This window comes from Asterias rubens, chromosome 15, assembly GCF_902459465.1.
Source record: "Asterias rubens chromosome 15, eAstRub1.3, whole genome shotgun sequence".
Lineage (NCBI taxonomy): Eukaryota > Metazoa > Echinodermata > Asteroidea > Forcipulatida > Asteriidae > Asterias > Asterias rubens.
In genome coordinates this window covers 8,520,979-8,534,894 of record NC_047076.1, presented here as the reverse complement: position 1 = coordinate 8,534,894, position 13,916 = coordinate 8,520,979, and the positions used below count along the sequence as shown (strand labels likewise).

Below are 13,916 nucleotides of genomic sequence, written 5' to 3'. Positions count from 1 at the left end.
ACAGGGTGAATGGACTTTAGCAGACTAGCTTCAGCCCTCTGACTGGTGGGGCTCAAGACGCGGCACTGGGTTGATCAGTTTTCTCTATACGGGGAAATAATGATCAATTCAAAGCTGGGCGTTGAGCGTTAAGGTCAAAGGCCAAACAAGGATGGACTTAAACAGACTTACCACAGCTACCAGACTTCTGGGGCCAAGATGCGACGCTGGGATGATGACTTTCTTTTGGGGAAACAATGAACTAATCAGAGCTAGGCATTGCACGTTAAGGACAAAGGCCATATGAGGATGGACTTTACCAGACTTGCCCAAGCCCTCCGACTGAGATAAGAACAAGATATGGTGCTGGGAAGATAGTAGAGTGTGGACAAATTATCTGATCATAGTTTGACCTTAAGGACATGAGGATGGTAAAGGCCACTGTAGATGTGCCTTGTGCTAAGAGGAAAACATAAGTGCCCTGGTCATTGGGCCAACAACATTCCTTTGATCTTTCTCAGCTCCCTAGGTAGTATACAACTTGGACTGCCTTGGCACTGCTCAACCTCTACCCTCAGAGGTATTTATTTATACCCCTGGGTAAAGAGAAGCAATTATACATTTGTAGTAAAACATCTTGCTCAAGGACACAAGTGTCATAACTGGGATTTTGAAGCCAAACTCTGATGACGTAACCGCCAGAAACTGAATCTGATGCTCTAAACCGCTTGACCATGACACCCTACAAATGTGCAAGAACGGCATGAGGATGTTTGTAGGGCAAAAGATCCTAGGAATGAAAAAGTTACAAAAAGCAAACTTGAAAGTTCTCTGAGTAACTCTTTGAAGAAACTAAATTTGAAACCTTTGCAATGTTTTAAAAACACCCTGAGCGCACCTTGGCAAAACTTGGCCTAACTTTTTTTTTAAATGACATTTTGAGAAAAGCAAGTAGAGAGATAAGATTTTGTTGCCGTCAAAATAGGACAAAAGTGTAAAAAGAGGTCGAGATTGGACATGTTTTATTCACATGAATGCTTTTTAAACTTTGTAATGGGAAAAAATCCACAAATTACCAAGAAATTACCTCAGAAAACAATTTTGAAAGAGTAAAGGGTGGTTTATACTTCATGCGAATGCGATGCGCATTTGACATGAATTTGACTTCACAACCCTGTTTTCGCTGCGATATTCGCAAGAGAGTTGAGCACAACTCAACTGCTGCGAACTATTCTTTGCAAGTTTGTGACGTTGACATTCGCTTTGCATTCACATTCGCAGGAAGTATGAACAGGGCTTTAGGCTATTTTGTCAAGAAAGGCCAAATTAAGTAAAAAGTCCAGTTCAGCCTAAACTCTTCCTGAATGTCCTGAAATCAAACATCAATACAAGGTGTCAAAATTGATCCTTATCTTGGATTCCTCCTGAAGCTGAATCAAAACCAACAACTCATCACTCTCATCAAGTTGTCTTCAACTTCCTTTCCTTCACACATTTTTGTTATTTCAACTCCTAACTTATCGTCTTGCCTCAGACCTCGCGGGTTCGCAACCGAGCTCCTCGACCCTTAGTTGGTGGTCGTTCTCACCAGTGGCGTTCCCTCAATTAAGCCGCCCGGGGTTGACAGGATGTTCAAGAAGTGGCTGGATTAATAAGGGTTCCATCCTCAATCAACGCCTCAATTTCTGAGCCCATCAATAAATGGAGAGAATGGGAAGGGAAAAGTGGCTGCAATCTAAGCTGAGCATGCTCCACATCCTTATGGCTTTAAAGACACTAATTTATTAAGCTGCAGATTTTGTTTTTCACTGATTGCACTCATGAGGGGGTTATTTTTGTATATTTGTGAGTTTTCTAGCACTGTCATTTGCTGTCCAAGGCCTTTGGCCGAGAGCCAGAGTTCAAATTTATGTTGAATCCCCCCCCCCCCTTTACTTTTCGCCCAAATTTTTTGGACTGCTAAAATCAAATTCTGCTTCTTCTTTTTTAATTGGTTGGGTTTTATTTTCAATTATTTAGTTGATAAGCAAAAGGCCTGGCTATTGTTTCTCCTGTTCTTGGCAGTTAGATGCTCATGTGAAAAGATTCCCAGCGACTTTAAGACTTTCCGATGTAAGTAATACAGATGACCTTGCCCCCCCCCACCCACTTCAAAAGATGAAATTACAGGCCTATTTGGAGAAGCGTTTGACGCACCCAACTAATCAGGCAAAAAAGCATGACAACACATTTCACTATAGAAGAACTGTCTTCCCCAATTAGTGATAACAACTTAAAGGTCTAGGGTCAAAATCTTGGGTTGAACATGCATCTTCTGACCAGGATTTGAACCTACACTCTGCAGACTATGGCAAAAGTGCATAACAATCATATCTCCTTTTGGTCCCCCAAAAGCCATGAAGAAAACTGACAACCTGTCTACATGTTCATCTGAAACTGTACAGCATTTCTCTGAAGAAATATATAACTTATACTACCCCCCCCCCCTATCTGAAGAAACGTGACACACTATTCTCAGTAAAAATGACACAGCATTACATCACGATTCCCCTCCCACCAGACCCCAACCAAGCTAACAAACCCCGACTTCAACCCCAACACCCTCACTCCACCGAACTGATCAGATTGAACTTCATGATGTACTTTTTTAAGTACCATGATGGGTGACCTTTCTTCTCCCATGGTACCCCCACCGCTCTGGGAATGCTCATTGCAGATTCCGTGCCGATTTCACGGCAAGTGAACAATGCCATCACATTTAATTGGAAAACAGATTGAACTTTCTTCTGTGACTACTACCTCTTGCCGAGAGAGTGTCACATCATGGAGGTGGTCACATCTACTGATGACTCTCATCATGTGCTCTCACACTCAGTGATTATTCACATAAGACTCTACAAGAACAACCTGTGAAATGTTCTGCTCGGCTGGCCTCAATTATCAAACAAATTGTTTCAAAGAAGCATTGGGTGTACTTTAATGAACATGTACATTGCAATCAAGGTACGCTACATGTACTTCAACCTTGCGAGGGCAAGGTTGTTTTTTTTCTTGGCAAAGGCTACCAACCCATCAGGAAAATTAGTAGTCTCTACTTGAACATTTCAAGAGAGTAGGTAATGACCAGGGGCAATTACCAGGAGCAATGACCAGGGGCATGCAGGTGAATTGTTTCAACTGCCTGCATGCTCTTTGAATCCTGTTTGGGGCAAAGAATTTTTTTGTTTTCTTGGCAAAAGGCCTGCGAGGGAAATTAGTCAAATCTATAAAACCAGTTCAATAGGCACCAAGGAAATGACTAGGTAGGGCCATGTAGGCAAATTATTTCGATAGCAGCGGCAGGGCTTGAGTTTTACACTGGACAGCCTGAGGCCAGTGCATTTAGCATTGAGCTAGTTAACTTACAACTGTAACGTGGTCTTGTGATTTTGATTTAATGCACATTTATAAATCTTCTTCTTAGAAGGATCACGCCTGTAATTATTGTCTGTTCCAGAACAAGCCAACATAATGGAAACCCAAAGAGGTACAAATACAGGTAGGAGCAGAATGGGTTTTTTTTTTCAGCACACAGAAGAGTGCCTATAATAAGCCCCTTTCACACAAGGGCAATTTAGCAAGGGTCCCTTGCATAATTGTAACATGGTTGTAAAATTTTACAATTTTCCGTGTGTGAAAAGAAGGACAACCATTTTGTCTACTGTTCAAGTTCTCTTGCTAAATCTTGTCACACATTGGTACATTTTACAACCATGCTAAAATTAAGCAAGGGACCCCAGATAAAATCGCTGCCGTGTGGATAGCACTTAAGACACCATTACACCAAGGTAAATAGCATGCTAATTTGCAGACAATTTTGCTAGTAAATGAGTGATGCATCAACATTGGGGCAATCACTAATGCTACATGTAGTTATAACTTCTGAGAACCATTCCAAATTCTGTCCAGCTGGCAATTTTATTGCTTCCAGAAACTAGTACATAAACCACCGACTGCATGCATTGATTGTTCAAAATTACAGCGTTGAAAGAAAACTATAAAAGGCGGAGGTGTCACACCAAAATGACAGATTTGTAAGAAAACCAGTAACACATTTAAGGTACAACACAACAATAATGACAGTGTTGAAAGAAAACCATAAAGACATGAGGTGCCAACACAGAAAGAGTGTTGAAATAAACCATGTCAAACATATGGACCAGTGGGAAGGGTGGCAGACTATTGAAATTACAAACTAACTGATTCCGCTGAACAGTCACTGAAAAAGTTACAACCCCTACACATGACTTTAAAGGTGGTTTAGAGATATGCACTCAGAGCGTAGCTAATTTATAGACTGTAGATGACGCACCAGTCAAAACAAAATGCACTTATTGTGTATATTAAGTTATAGGTGATAATACAGTGGGTAGCCAACTGCTGAGCAAGATTTCCTCAAGCTAAGCCAATGTAAAATTAGCAGTAGCTGCGGCTAAGGTTGTCTGTGAGTTTTGATGCCTGTTCTGATCCAGCTGAAGCCGCTACAGCCCCTACAGTAGGGGGTTTCCTGAATTGTTTGTTTATTAACCGGCCGGACAAGTCAATTGGGGTCGTGCCTAAAAATTTGTTCACTAGCCCATGTAATGATGCAAAAAGCAGAAATGAACAACCCCCCCCCAAAAAAAAAAAAATAATAATAATAATAATAATAATAACAACAATAATATTAATAATAAATAATATAAATAAATTAATTTAAAAAAAACATGCCAAACAACAACAACACAACATTGAAGTGACAACAAAAAATTGTTTGAGGACGATCTTATCTCCTTATTTCTATCTTCGATAAAATGGTACTCTTTTTGTAAAATATCAGGACAACTGTCAAACCATTTTATGAACTTAAATATAATCTCACACGCCTCTGTTTTCACTCGCATTTGGCGACCGCTAATTTAGAATCCTGTTCAGCCGAACCCGCTAAAGCCATAGCTACTACAGCCATAGCCACTACAGCTGTAGTCGCTAATTCCTAAACAGCCTACGCAGTATTCCCGGTCCATGTCTCATTGCTTTAAAACATCAATACCGAATATGACTAAACACAGTCCAGCTATGTCTGGCACCCAGAGACCATGATCCCAATTTGAATAGTAAACACCTACAGTGAAATGACCCTGAGCTGAAACAAATCCTTGTGGTTTGCAGCTTCCACACTGACCAACGTCGCTAAGAATTTCAAAAATGTAACAGAGTACAGGGGTAGGAATGGAGGAGTAGAAGTTGTCCGCCAGATGGCTTGAAAAACTTGGGGGGGGGGAAGGAGCTCTCATTGAATTATACTCTGTAGTCATAGTTATTTGGTTAACTTTTGTTATTCCAGGCATGTGCCATTGGCTTATTGTCCTTGCTGTTTTGTTTTGTTATTCCTGTATTTTGTATTGTTCTTTTCGTTATATGCTAAATAAATAATAATAAAAAATATGCATAAATTTTGTTAGAGCAACTTGAAAACCGTTAATCGCTGGGATAACTATTATCTGGTAATGAATTCAAGGATACCTCATAGTGAACTTAATCACTGTAGCTCATCCACAAGCCTGAGGAAACCTGTAAACAAGGGTGCTTGCCATCCCCTTCAGACGACCCCTCTGCTGCAGCTTCCCAGTATACAATTGTTGCACGTCGAGGGTGTACAAAACCCATGGACCCCGTCACAGCGTGCAATAATTGTTATCCTCTTTCAAGTTCTGTTCATTGTTTAATAAGCAGACGAACAAGAAACAATTCCCTCGAACCCGCGGTGGTTTTGTACACAGCGCTGGAAATCGGTGGAAATCGGTGTACATTAGGCCTGGGCGAATAATTCGAAAATCCGGTTAATGGCGAATAGGTTTTCCAATCCAGAACCGCGAATGCCTTTTTTTTTTTTTTACCGGATATCTGCAATGGGCGCGAATACCTATTTATAAACCAGATAGTCCTGTAATTACAACCAAGCATGGAGGTAGAATTAACCAAGTAACCGAATATTCTTTAATATCCGAATATCAGCGGACGTCGGGCGACAACTGATAGGAATGTTTTGTCTGAATCTTCAAGAAACTTCTATTAAGACAGCATAAAACAGCATAAATTAAGTATTTAACTAAGCTCACCTCCGTGAAGAGTTAAAACAATGACATTTCTGACATAACTTGTTCAAAGATTACGAAAGTTTTCCTTCCCGTAGAGTCAATCACGATCAAAAGAATTAGCAAATCGCCATCTTTAAATTAGATCCGGTTATTTTTATGAATGAACCGAGTGACACTGTCTAAAACTAATATCAATCCGCCCATAAGATCTCATTCACAAACGAGCAGCGCCCTCAGCGGCCAAAAAAAAAGAACTTAAAAAAAGTAAATTATAGCGCCCTCTAGCGGCGAAAAAAACTATTGGAATATCCGGTTATTTTTGGATAGTTGGCCAGCGGTAACCGAATACCAAAATTTCACTATTCGCCCAGCACTAGCATCCCTTTTTATGTTACCCGACCCGTCGATCCATGTAACATGCGTTTTTGCTGCGCGTCACATGATTGGTTCTCGACCAATCAAACTTCACAGTTTGTTACCGAGGTATAACAATACAGGTTGAATCATAAAATAAGGTGCATTCCCTGGCTATACAGCAGAACATGATAAAAGATCTCTGATTGGCACACCAAATGAAGATATTGAGAAATTAAGAAGACTTCCAACAATATAGCTCAGTTGCTAGAGCGCTTGAACATTACTCTTGAGGTTGCAAGTTCAAATCCAACTCTAGCAAATTTGTCTTTGTTTCTCTAAAAAATAATAATAACTGTTTTAACCCTTCTAAGGTTACGTGATTAAAGCACTGTACACTAATAGGCCTACTCAGTTCTTGGGGGACAACAAAAACAAAGGCTAGTCGCAGGTAGGATTCGAACCCACAATCCCCTCAATCTGTAAGAGATGTGTTAACCACTAAACCACTGCGCATGTGTACCCTGTGCCCTGGAGCCGGTTCAAATCCTGTAATTAGCAGCCGGTAACCCCAAACAATTTAAACAGTGTCCAAATTAACGGGCAATCAGTGAAAATATCCGGAGTAATTACAGGTCTGCTTTCAGTAAACCGAAGAGACAAGAAATTGTTAATGTGTCCCTGCCAAGGTTGTAATTAAAACATCATTAACGGTATTATCCACCTGCTGGTAGACGGATAATTAACCGATGTCACCCCCTACAACATCCATTATCTTGCTATTTTGAGAGACGGATTATTATGTGCTACTGCAAAGTGCACATTTTAGGCAACGGGCTTGCAGTACAGTACATGTAGACCATTTGCGGGTTATTTTTTTTTGCTATCTGTTACAATGACTTGCTCGGCCACAAATGATCACTTACAGGGAAGTTACACGTCTGGTAATTACTCAAAACATATTTTAACTTAAAAACTTACATCGTAACGAGCATTGGAGAGCTGTTGATTATAAACATTGTGAGAAACGGCTCCTTCTTAAGTACATGTAGTATAGACTTTGAAAAAGAGGTAATTTCTCACTAAAAACAATAATAAAAGACTTCCAGATAGAAGTCTTTTATTCCTATCTGACACAAATTTGTCTAACAAGGGTGATTTTCTCTCATCATTTTCTCACAATTTTGATGACCAATTTAGCCCAAATTTTCACAGGTTTGTTGATTTATGCTTATGTTGGGATGCACTTAGTGAGAAGACTGGTCTTTGACAATAAGAAAACGTGTACTTCCCTTTAACTTTTAATTCCTCAGACTGTAGAGACAGTTGTCATGAGAAATGTTTTGGGTCAAGCTGCTGTATAGACCTGATGCACATGACATCATTTCAGTAGGGCGCCCTCACCTACAGGTCAAAAGGAGGTTGTTCATTGGCCAATACTTAGCGCTGCATGTACAAATCTGTGGGCTACAATTGTTTAGTCACTGTTTTTCCTATAAGATGGCGGCTGGATGACGTCAAAGCATGAGGTCTAAAGCAACCTCCAGAAGACCAAACCCTGATACCATTGTATATAAATTCATAAGGTTTTTCTTTTTGGAAGTGGTCTATGCAAAGCAAGTTAATAAAATACAGCCTAGCTATTTGTTTCAAAATAAACATTGCCCTTACCTAAACAGAACCCTACCCCCAAGGATTTGGTTTAATTATTTGCCAATTATTTTGATTTTCGGATGAAGTCTTGGGATTTTTTTCGCAGAAATATGAAACCCCAAAACACCTGTGTTTAGGAATTAGTGAAAGGGATACACTGTGGCATACCTGTGGTCACCAATGTTTGTTGAAACTTGTCAGTCTACTCCTGGAATGAATTTCTAAATAAATCAGCAATCTTCCATAAATCAATCACTGAAAACTATGTAATTAGTACTATACTAGTGCTGAATTTTACACTGGATCCTGGATCAAAGGCCCAAGATCAAGGATTTTAACACCTGGCCAGTACACTCATGTCCAAACAAGGCAAGTCCAGTGGTCTTTTGTATTTCTTGTAACGAACCAAGGATGCTTTATAAATGAACTCAATCACTGTAGCTCATAAGCCTGAGGAAACCTGGGGTGGATTTCAGAAAGAGTTAAGACTATGTGTTCTTGAGTTTAGATGGGTTACTTGTCCCATGGAGCAATAAATAGTTTATTGCTCCATGCTTGTCCTAACTTAGGACTACCCTTGAGTAAAGAGGGGGGGGGCACCCTACTCTTCCATGATACATTTAAGATCTCTAGGTTATAGTAGAACCACAATAAAAAAAGTCAGAGTATCTTGCCAAAACCAGGACTAGTCCACACGCCACAAAACTTAATCAGATTGAAACAAAAAGAAGAAAGGGGGAAAAAAGCAAAAAATGCAACTCACTGCTTTGTTTTTTTAAACGCATGTATTAATAAATCATTTGACACATTATGTTAACATAAAACCCTCAGCCATTTATGAACAATTTCAGCTCCATTGTATTAATGTGTCAAATACCAATTTATATTACCAAATGATGAAACTGAAAACTATCCTCCCAAATCCTCCCTTTACAGACAATTGACACTAATGGCAATTTGTCAAAGACCAGTCTTCTCACTTGGTGTATCCCAACATATGCATTAAATAACAATCCTGTGAAAATTTGAGCTCAATTGGTCATCGAAGTTGCGAGATAATAATGAAAGAAACGCACCATTGTCTCACGAAGTAGTGTGCTTTCAGATGCTTGATTTCGAGACCTCAAATTCTGAATCTGAGGTCTCGAAATCAAATTTGTGAAAAATACTTCTTTCTCCAAAACTATGTTTCTTCAGAGGGAGCCGTTTCTCACAATGTTTTATACCATAACAGCTCCCCATTACTCATTACCAAGTAAGGTTTCGAGCTCGTAATTATTTTGAGTAATTACCAATAGTGTCCAGTGCCTATACGTTCAGAATATTTTTTAGTATAATCTAGGATCACGTAGCATAACAGGTGTAGACTTTCAAATCCACCAGCTCTCCAGAGAAACAAAAAGCCCCCCCCCCCCTTTAGAAGAAACCCCAGGTCCACCTGCTCTGATTACCTGCTGAGCCTAGGTGATAACGAGCCGGGACCCCAGACCTGGAGGCGACAGTGGTAAATACCTGGGGGCAATGGCGAGAGACCCTTGGAGACAGAGGCAAGCCGTGGACAGGAAGGGTGACAATTCAGGGTCTTCCAGGCAGGGAAGTTCGCCAATATAAATGACGAAGGAGATTTTACATGGGATTATTACATTGGAGGCACCTGTGCAAAGTTGGTGTAAAAACCTAAAAGAGGCACGGACAGGCTGACCTACATTTAGTCATGAGGGGAATTTCATCACATCTTTGACAATGTTGATTTTTTTTTGTATGAACTTCTGTAGAAACTTACATTGCTACATGTATGTGATGCACCCCTAGAATTACTTGGAGGCCATGTCCTCTGATGCTCCTGCAGCCGTTTTCACAAAACTTTACGCAACTGCGTAGGTCCACTTTCGCAATGTTTATGGCGCAAGTTGCTCCATATATGTTGTGCAAGTGGACTTATGCAGTTGTGTAAGGTTTCGTGAAATCGGCTGCTGGTCTTTGCCTTTACTTTGGTGCCCCTTCAAAAGTTGTCCAAGAGATTTTAAGATTTTCCAACAGGAGTGTCCTTTTGCAAGACGAAAATGGCCTTGCCCTCTCCCTCTCCAATATGAAACTCCAGGCCTGGCGATGTATACGTATACATGTACAGTGTACATGTGCTGTATTATATGTACATGTACATATAATACAGCACAATACAAGAGGCAGATGAAGACTAAAGCTTGTGGCCAAGTTTTGCACACAAACTATTCGTTGACTTTAGTTCACCTAGCCTGAGCTCAGTCTAGCCAATGATAGTTGGACTACGCTAGTCCTTACCAGACTTCATGCAGTGTGATGTGCAAAAAGAAGCACAACAAGATTGACATACCCCACATTGACCTTTTTCATGTTGGGAGGAGGGTAAAAACTTTGTAAAAATCGTGGAAAACACACAAAAAAGTGGGGAAAGAAATATTTAACTCGACGGGAGGTAGAAGGGCATGAAACTAGTTCCCTCTGCAGCCTTGGAACTTATCAGAACTATGGAAACCCCACTGACACTGGACAATATTAATAACATGTACAAACTTGTTGACAGTCCAACCTTGATGTAGCACATACATGTACATATAGGGTGTGCTGTAAAAGATCTAGACACCCTTGAACAGTTTTATTTGTACATAGGTGGTGGTGGAAAAAGCTTGGAGGACAAAGATTTGTGAATTTGAGGGAGTTGGGGTGGGGGGCGGAGTTAGGGAGGGGGTCCTGAGAAATGAAAAGAGCCTTCTCTCAGGAAACCTTTTACTTGACCACTGGAAACCACTTGGAATGTGCCGGCCTGTATGCTTCGTTTTTAAAAGGGCAAGGGCACCAAGGCATTTTCTCCTTGGTAAAGGGCACCCTATGAGGACATTATACATTTCTACTGTAAAGCGTTTCAAGGGCACTAAGTCAAGGACCAGGGGCATGGAGGCAATTTTCTGTGTTGCCTCCCTAAAGTATCATGCCTGAATGTGTGGCAACAAGATCGGTTGGCAGCTTTTCTCCCTAAACTTGTGAAAAAGCTGGTGAACTAGTGAAGGCTTGTTGATAGTCATTCGCTCGATGTTCTCGAGATGGAAATCTTGAGGCCTACAAACAGTGTTTTTGTATGATCATCGCGACCATCGCACGACCGACTATAAATCGTCCTTAAAAGGACATAAAATACAATGTTACAAACAGAAAGACTCTGCTAGGGTTGGAACGTCAGGCCACTAATTATATTTGTTTGCAAACACTTACAAGTAAACAGGATTGCTTACTAATATGGCTATTGACTGAAAGAATGTGACGATAAACATGTAAGACACCAAACACGTCCTAATTTGACTGCCTGAGCCCAATTTGATAGAGCTGCTTTTGCAAGCACCTAAACTAGCTGAGACAAACAATTTAGATAATTAATCAGAAATAAGTTACCAGCCTAAACACCATTTCACAAGAACAATTTGTGAATTTGGTTTTGTGCTCAATTGTGCCTAGCAGAAATTTGTTCACCAACATTTTCTGTTTTAAGCAGCTCTATAAAATTTGGGCTTCAGCAGGGCCCAATTTTATAGAGCTGCTTAAACAATCATCTGCTCAGCAGAAATGAGCAGAACACCAGTCACAAACTATACATGTGACAAGGTAGTTTAGCTGGTAACCTTATTCTGGTAAGCGTAATTTGTGGTTAGCTACTTGTTACAACAAGTGCATAAACAGCTCTATGAGATTGAGCCCAGGGTGGCTTGGAAATGCTTATGATAGTGGTCAAAGTTCGTGGTTAAACTTACCGAAAAATGTGAAGACGATGCCGAATATGAAGCACATTCCACACACGACAGCCGTCGGGATTTCATAGTCATATTTGATGCCATCACACGGTAACTCTGGCGCTGGGTTGGTCGGCGTCTGTGTGACCGGGGGCACCAGCGTCGTCGTGTTGAACTCAGTCTGCAACAGAAGGCTGAGAACCGAGGGTGTCTGTGCTGTCTGCGACATCTTTGACGAAGGGGGTTGGGGAGCAGCAGGTTTGCCTGATGGTTACGTGGACAACGAAACTTCACGTTATCTTCATTGCTTTCAATGTTTGTTGGGACTCGTCTGAGGGTAAAGGAACAAATAGACAAAAGGGAAATTCATTAGTGACTACAACAAATATTCCCTGAATATGTTTGAAACCGTGAAAAGAGAGCAGACGAGGGTTGTGTTTAGATTTGTCCCATAATCAATATGAAAACAAACTTTCTGATGTTAAACACATGATGTTTGTACCATCTACACGTACTTCAGTAACAATTTTTAAAACACTGCAGTCTTTCACAGTACCAGTCCAAACAAATGGTTTCCATTGAAGGTTTTTTGAGCTCTTGATCTCAAGACTGGCACTATTACTCCGTCAGAAATGACCTTCAGAATTTGTCAGAAGTTTCTCTGAGTTCTGACGACAGATTTTCGGTCCAATTTAAGCGACCGACGGGTTGTCAAGCCGATGTCTCAATCGCAAGCAGGGTACAGAAAGACTGCCTGGATTAATGGATAATCACACGTAGTTCTAATCCCCCAGCCTCGACGCAGATTACCACAAAGTTATGTCATGTGTACTTTCATCCCTCAATCATCACTGTGATTGGCCTGGGTTTTATTGGCCCCTTCCCTTCCCATGTGCCCCCACTAGCCACATGGCATTTTGGGTATCTCTGGGGGGTAGGATGTTCCCCTTTGCCCCCCTGAGATGGGGGTAGCTAGGAATATGGTCTGTGACGGAGTTTGCTCGTACACTATGGAGAATGAGTAATGATGACGGTTGGATTTTAAAGGGATCGTACGACATTGACATGTACAGCAAGCGTTCTCCCTTAAGGTAGGTAATACATTTGGAAGTCGCTCTTAAAATTAATGGCAGTAGGAACTTTATTTTTGATATACATTTCACTTCAAAGTGATGTGGTTATGTAAAAAGATATCAGCTTCTATGCCCCAAATTTGAATCTGAGAAGCATTACCGTGGTAATTTTTCTCAGATTGTTTAAATATTCCTTTAACCCTTTCCTTAGGGTTTGTTCTTCCTGCATGGACGTATTGGATCCAGATTGTTGGCGATATCTCGAAAATGCGACCACCTTTTGAAATGAAATTTTCACAGGTTAATTTTGTTGTATACAACTATATTTAATTTTAGGATTATATAGGATTAAAACCAAAGGTATACTTTGCATTTATCAGTGGTCCATGGCCAAATGGCAGTTAAACATCCGAGGACCAGTCAGAATTCCGCCCAACTAGTCCAGCTTGCTAGCTTATTGCGAGCTCCCACTGACATTGTTCTTATTGCTTCAAAGTCCCATACTGCAGTACTGAACATGAATCCAAAAACATGGACCACTGAAAAAAATGGCCGACTAGTGTGAAATGACAAGCTAACTGACCCCCCTGGCTATTCTCTGAAAAAGTCAAAGGCAAACTCTGACAGCCATCTTGCCATAATCCCTTCCCGTAACAGTATTAAATGAATACCGAATCTTCTTATATCAAAATGGGATCAGACTATCGAGTCCTTCAAGTGAATCCATGAATATGTTTACGAACATTCTTAAAGGGTTGTACATACCTCAGTGAACCATGTGGGATCATTCACATCCAACCTACATACACCAACAACCATTTCACAAATAAATGCATTCAGTATGCCCGCATAACCGTTCAGCAAACATCCAATGTCAGACTAAATTTAAACTTCACAAAGATACACATCTTCCTGTAAACAAGCCAAGTACAATCTACAAACAACCTTGATTTCTAACCGTCGTTGCCAAAACAAAC

The 13,916-nt window shown here is 40.6% G+C and overlaps 1 protein-coding gene across 1 annotated transcript in view; it reads right to left on the bottom strand.

The window, feature by feature from the left end:
• LOC117299949 (transmembrane protein 198-like) overlaps window positions 1-13,916 on the bottom strand; it is a 66,380-nt gene that overhangs the window by 23,211 nt on the left and 29,253 nt on the right. The window contains exon 2 of the mRNA XM_033783565.1: window positions 11,888-12,197. Within this exon, the coding sequence (XP_033639456.1) occupies window positions 11,888-12,095 (208 nt within the window). The 5' untranslated portion in view covers window positions 12,096-12,197. The remainder of the gene's footprint in view (window positions 1-11,887; window positions 12,198-13,916) is intronic.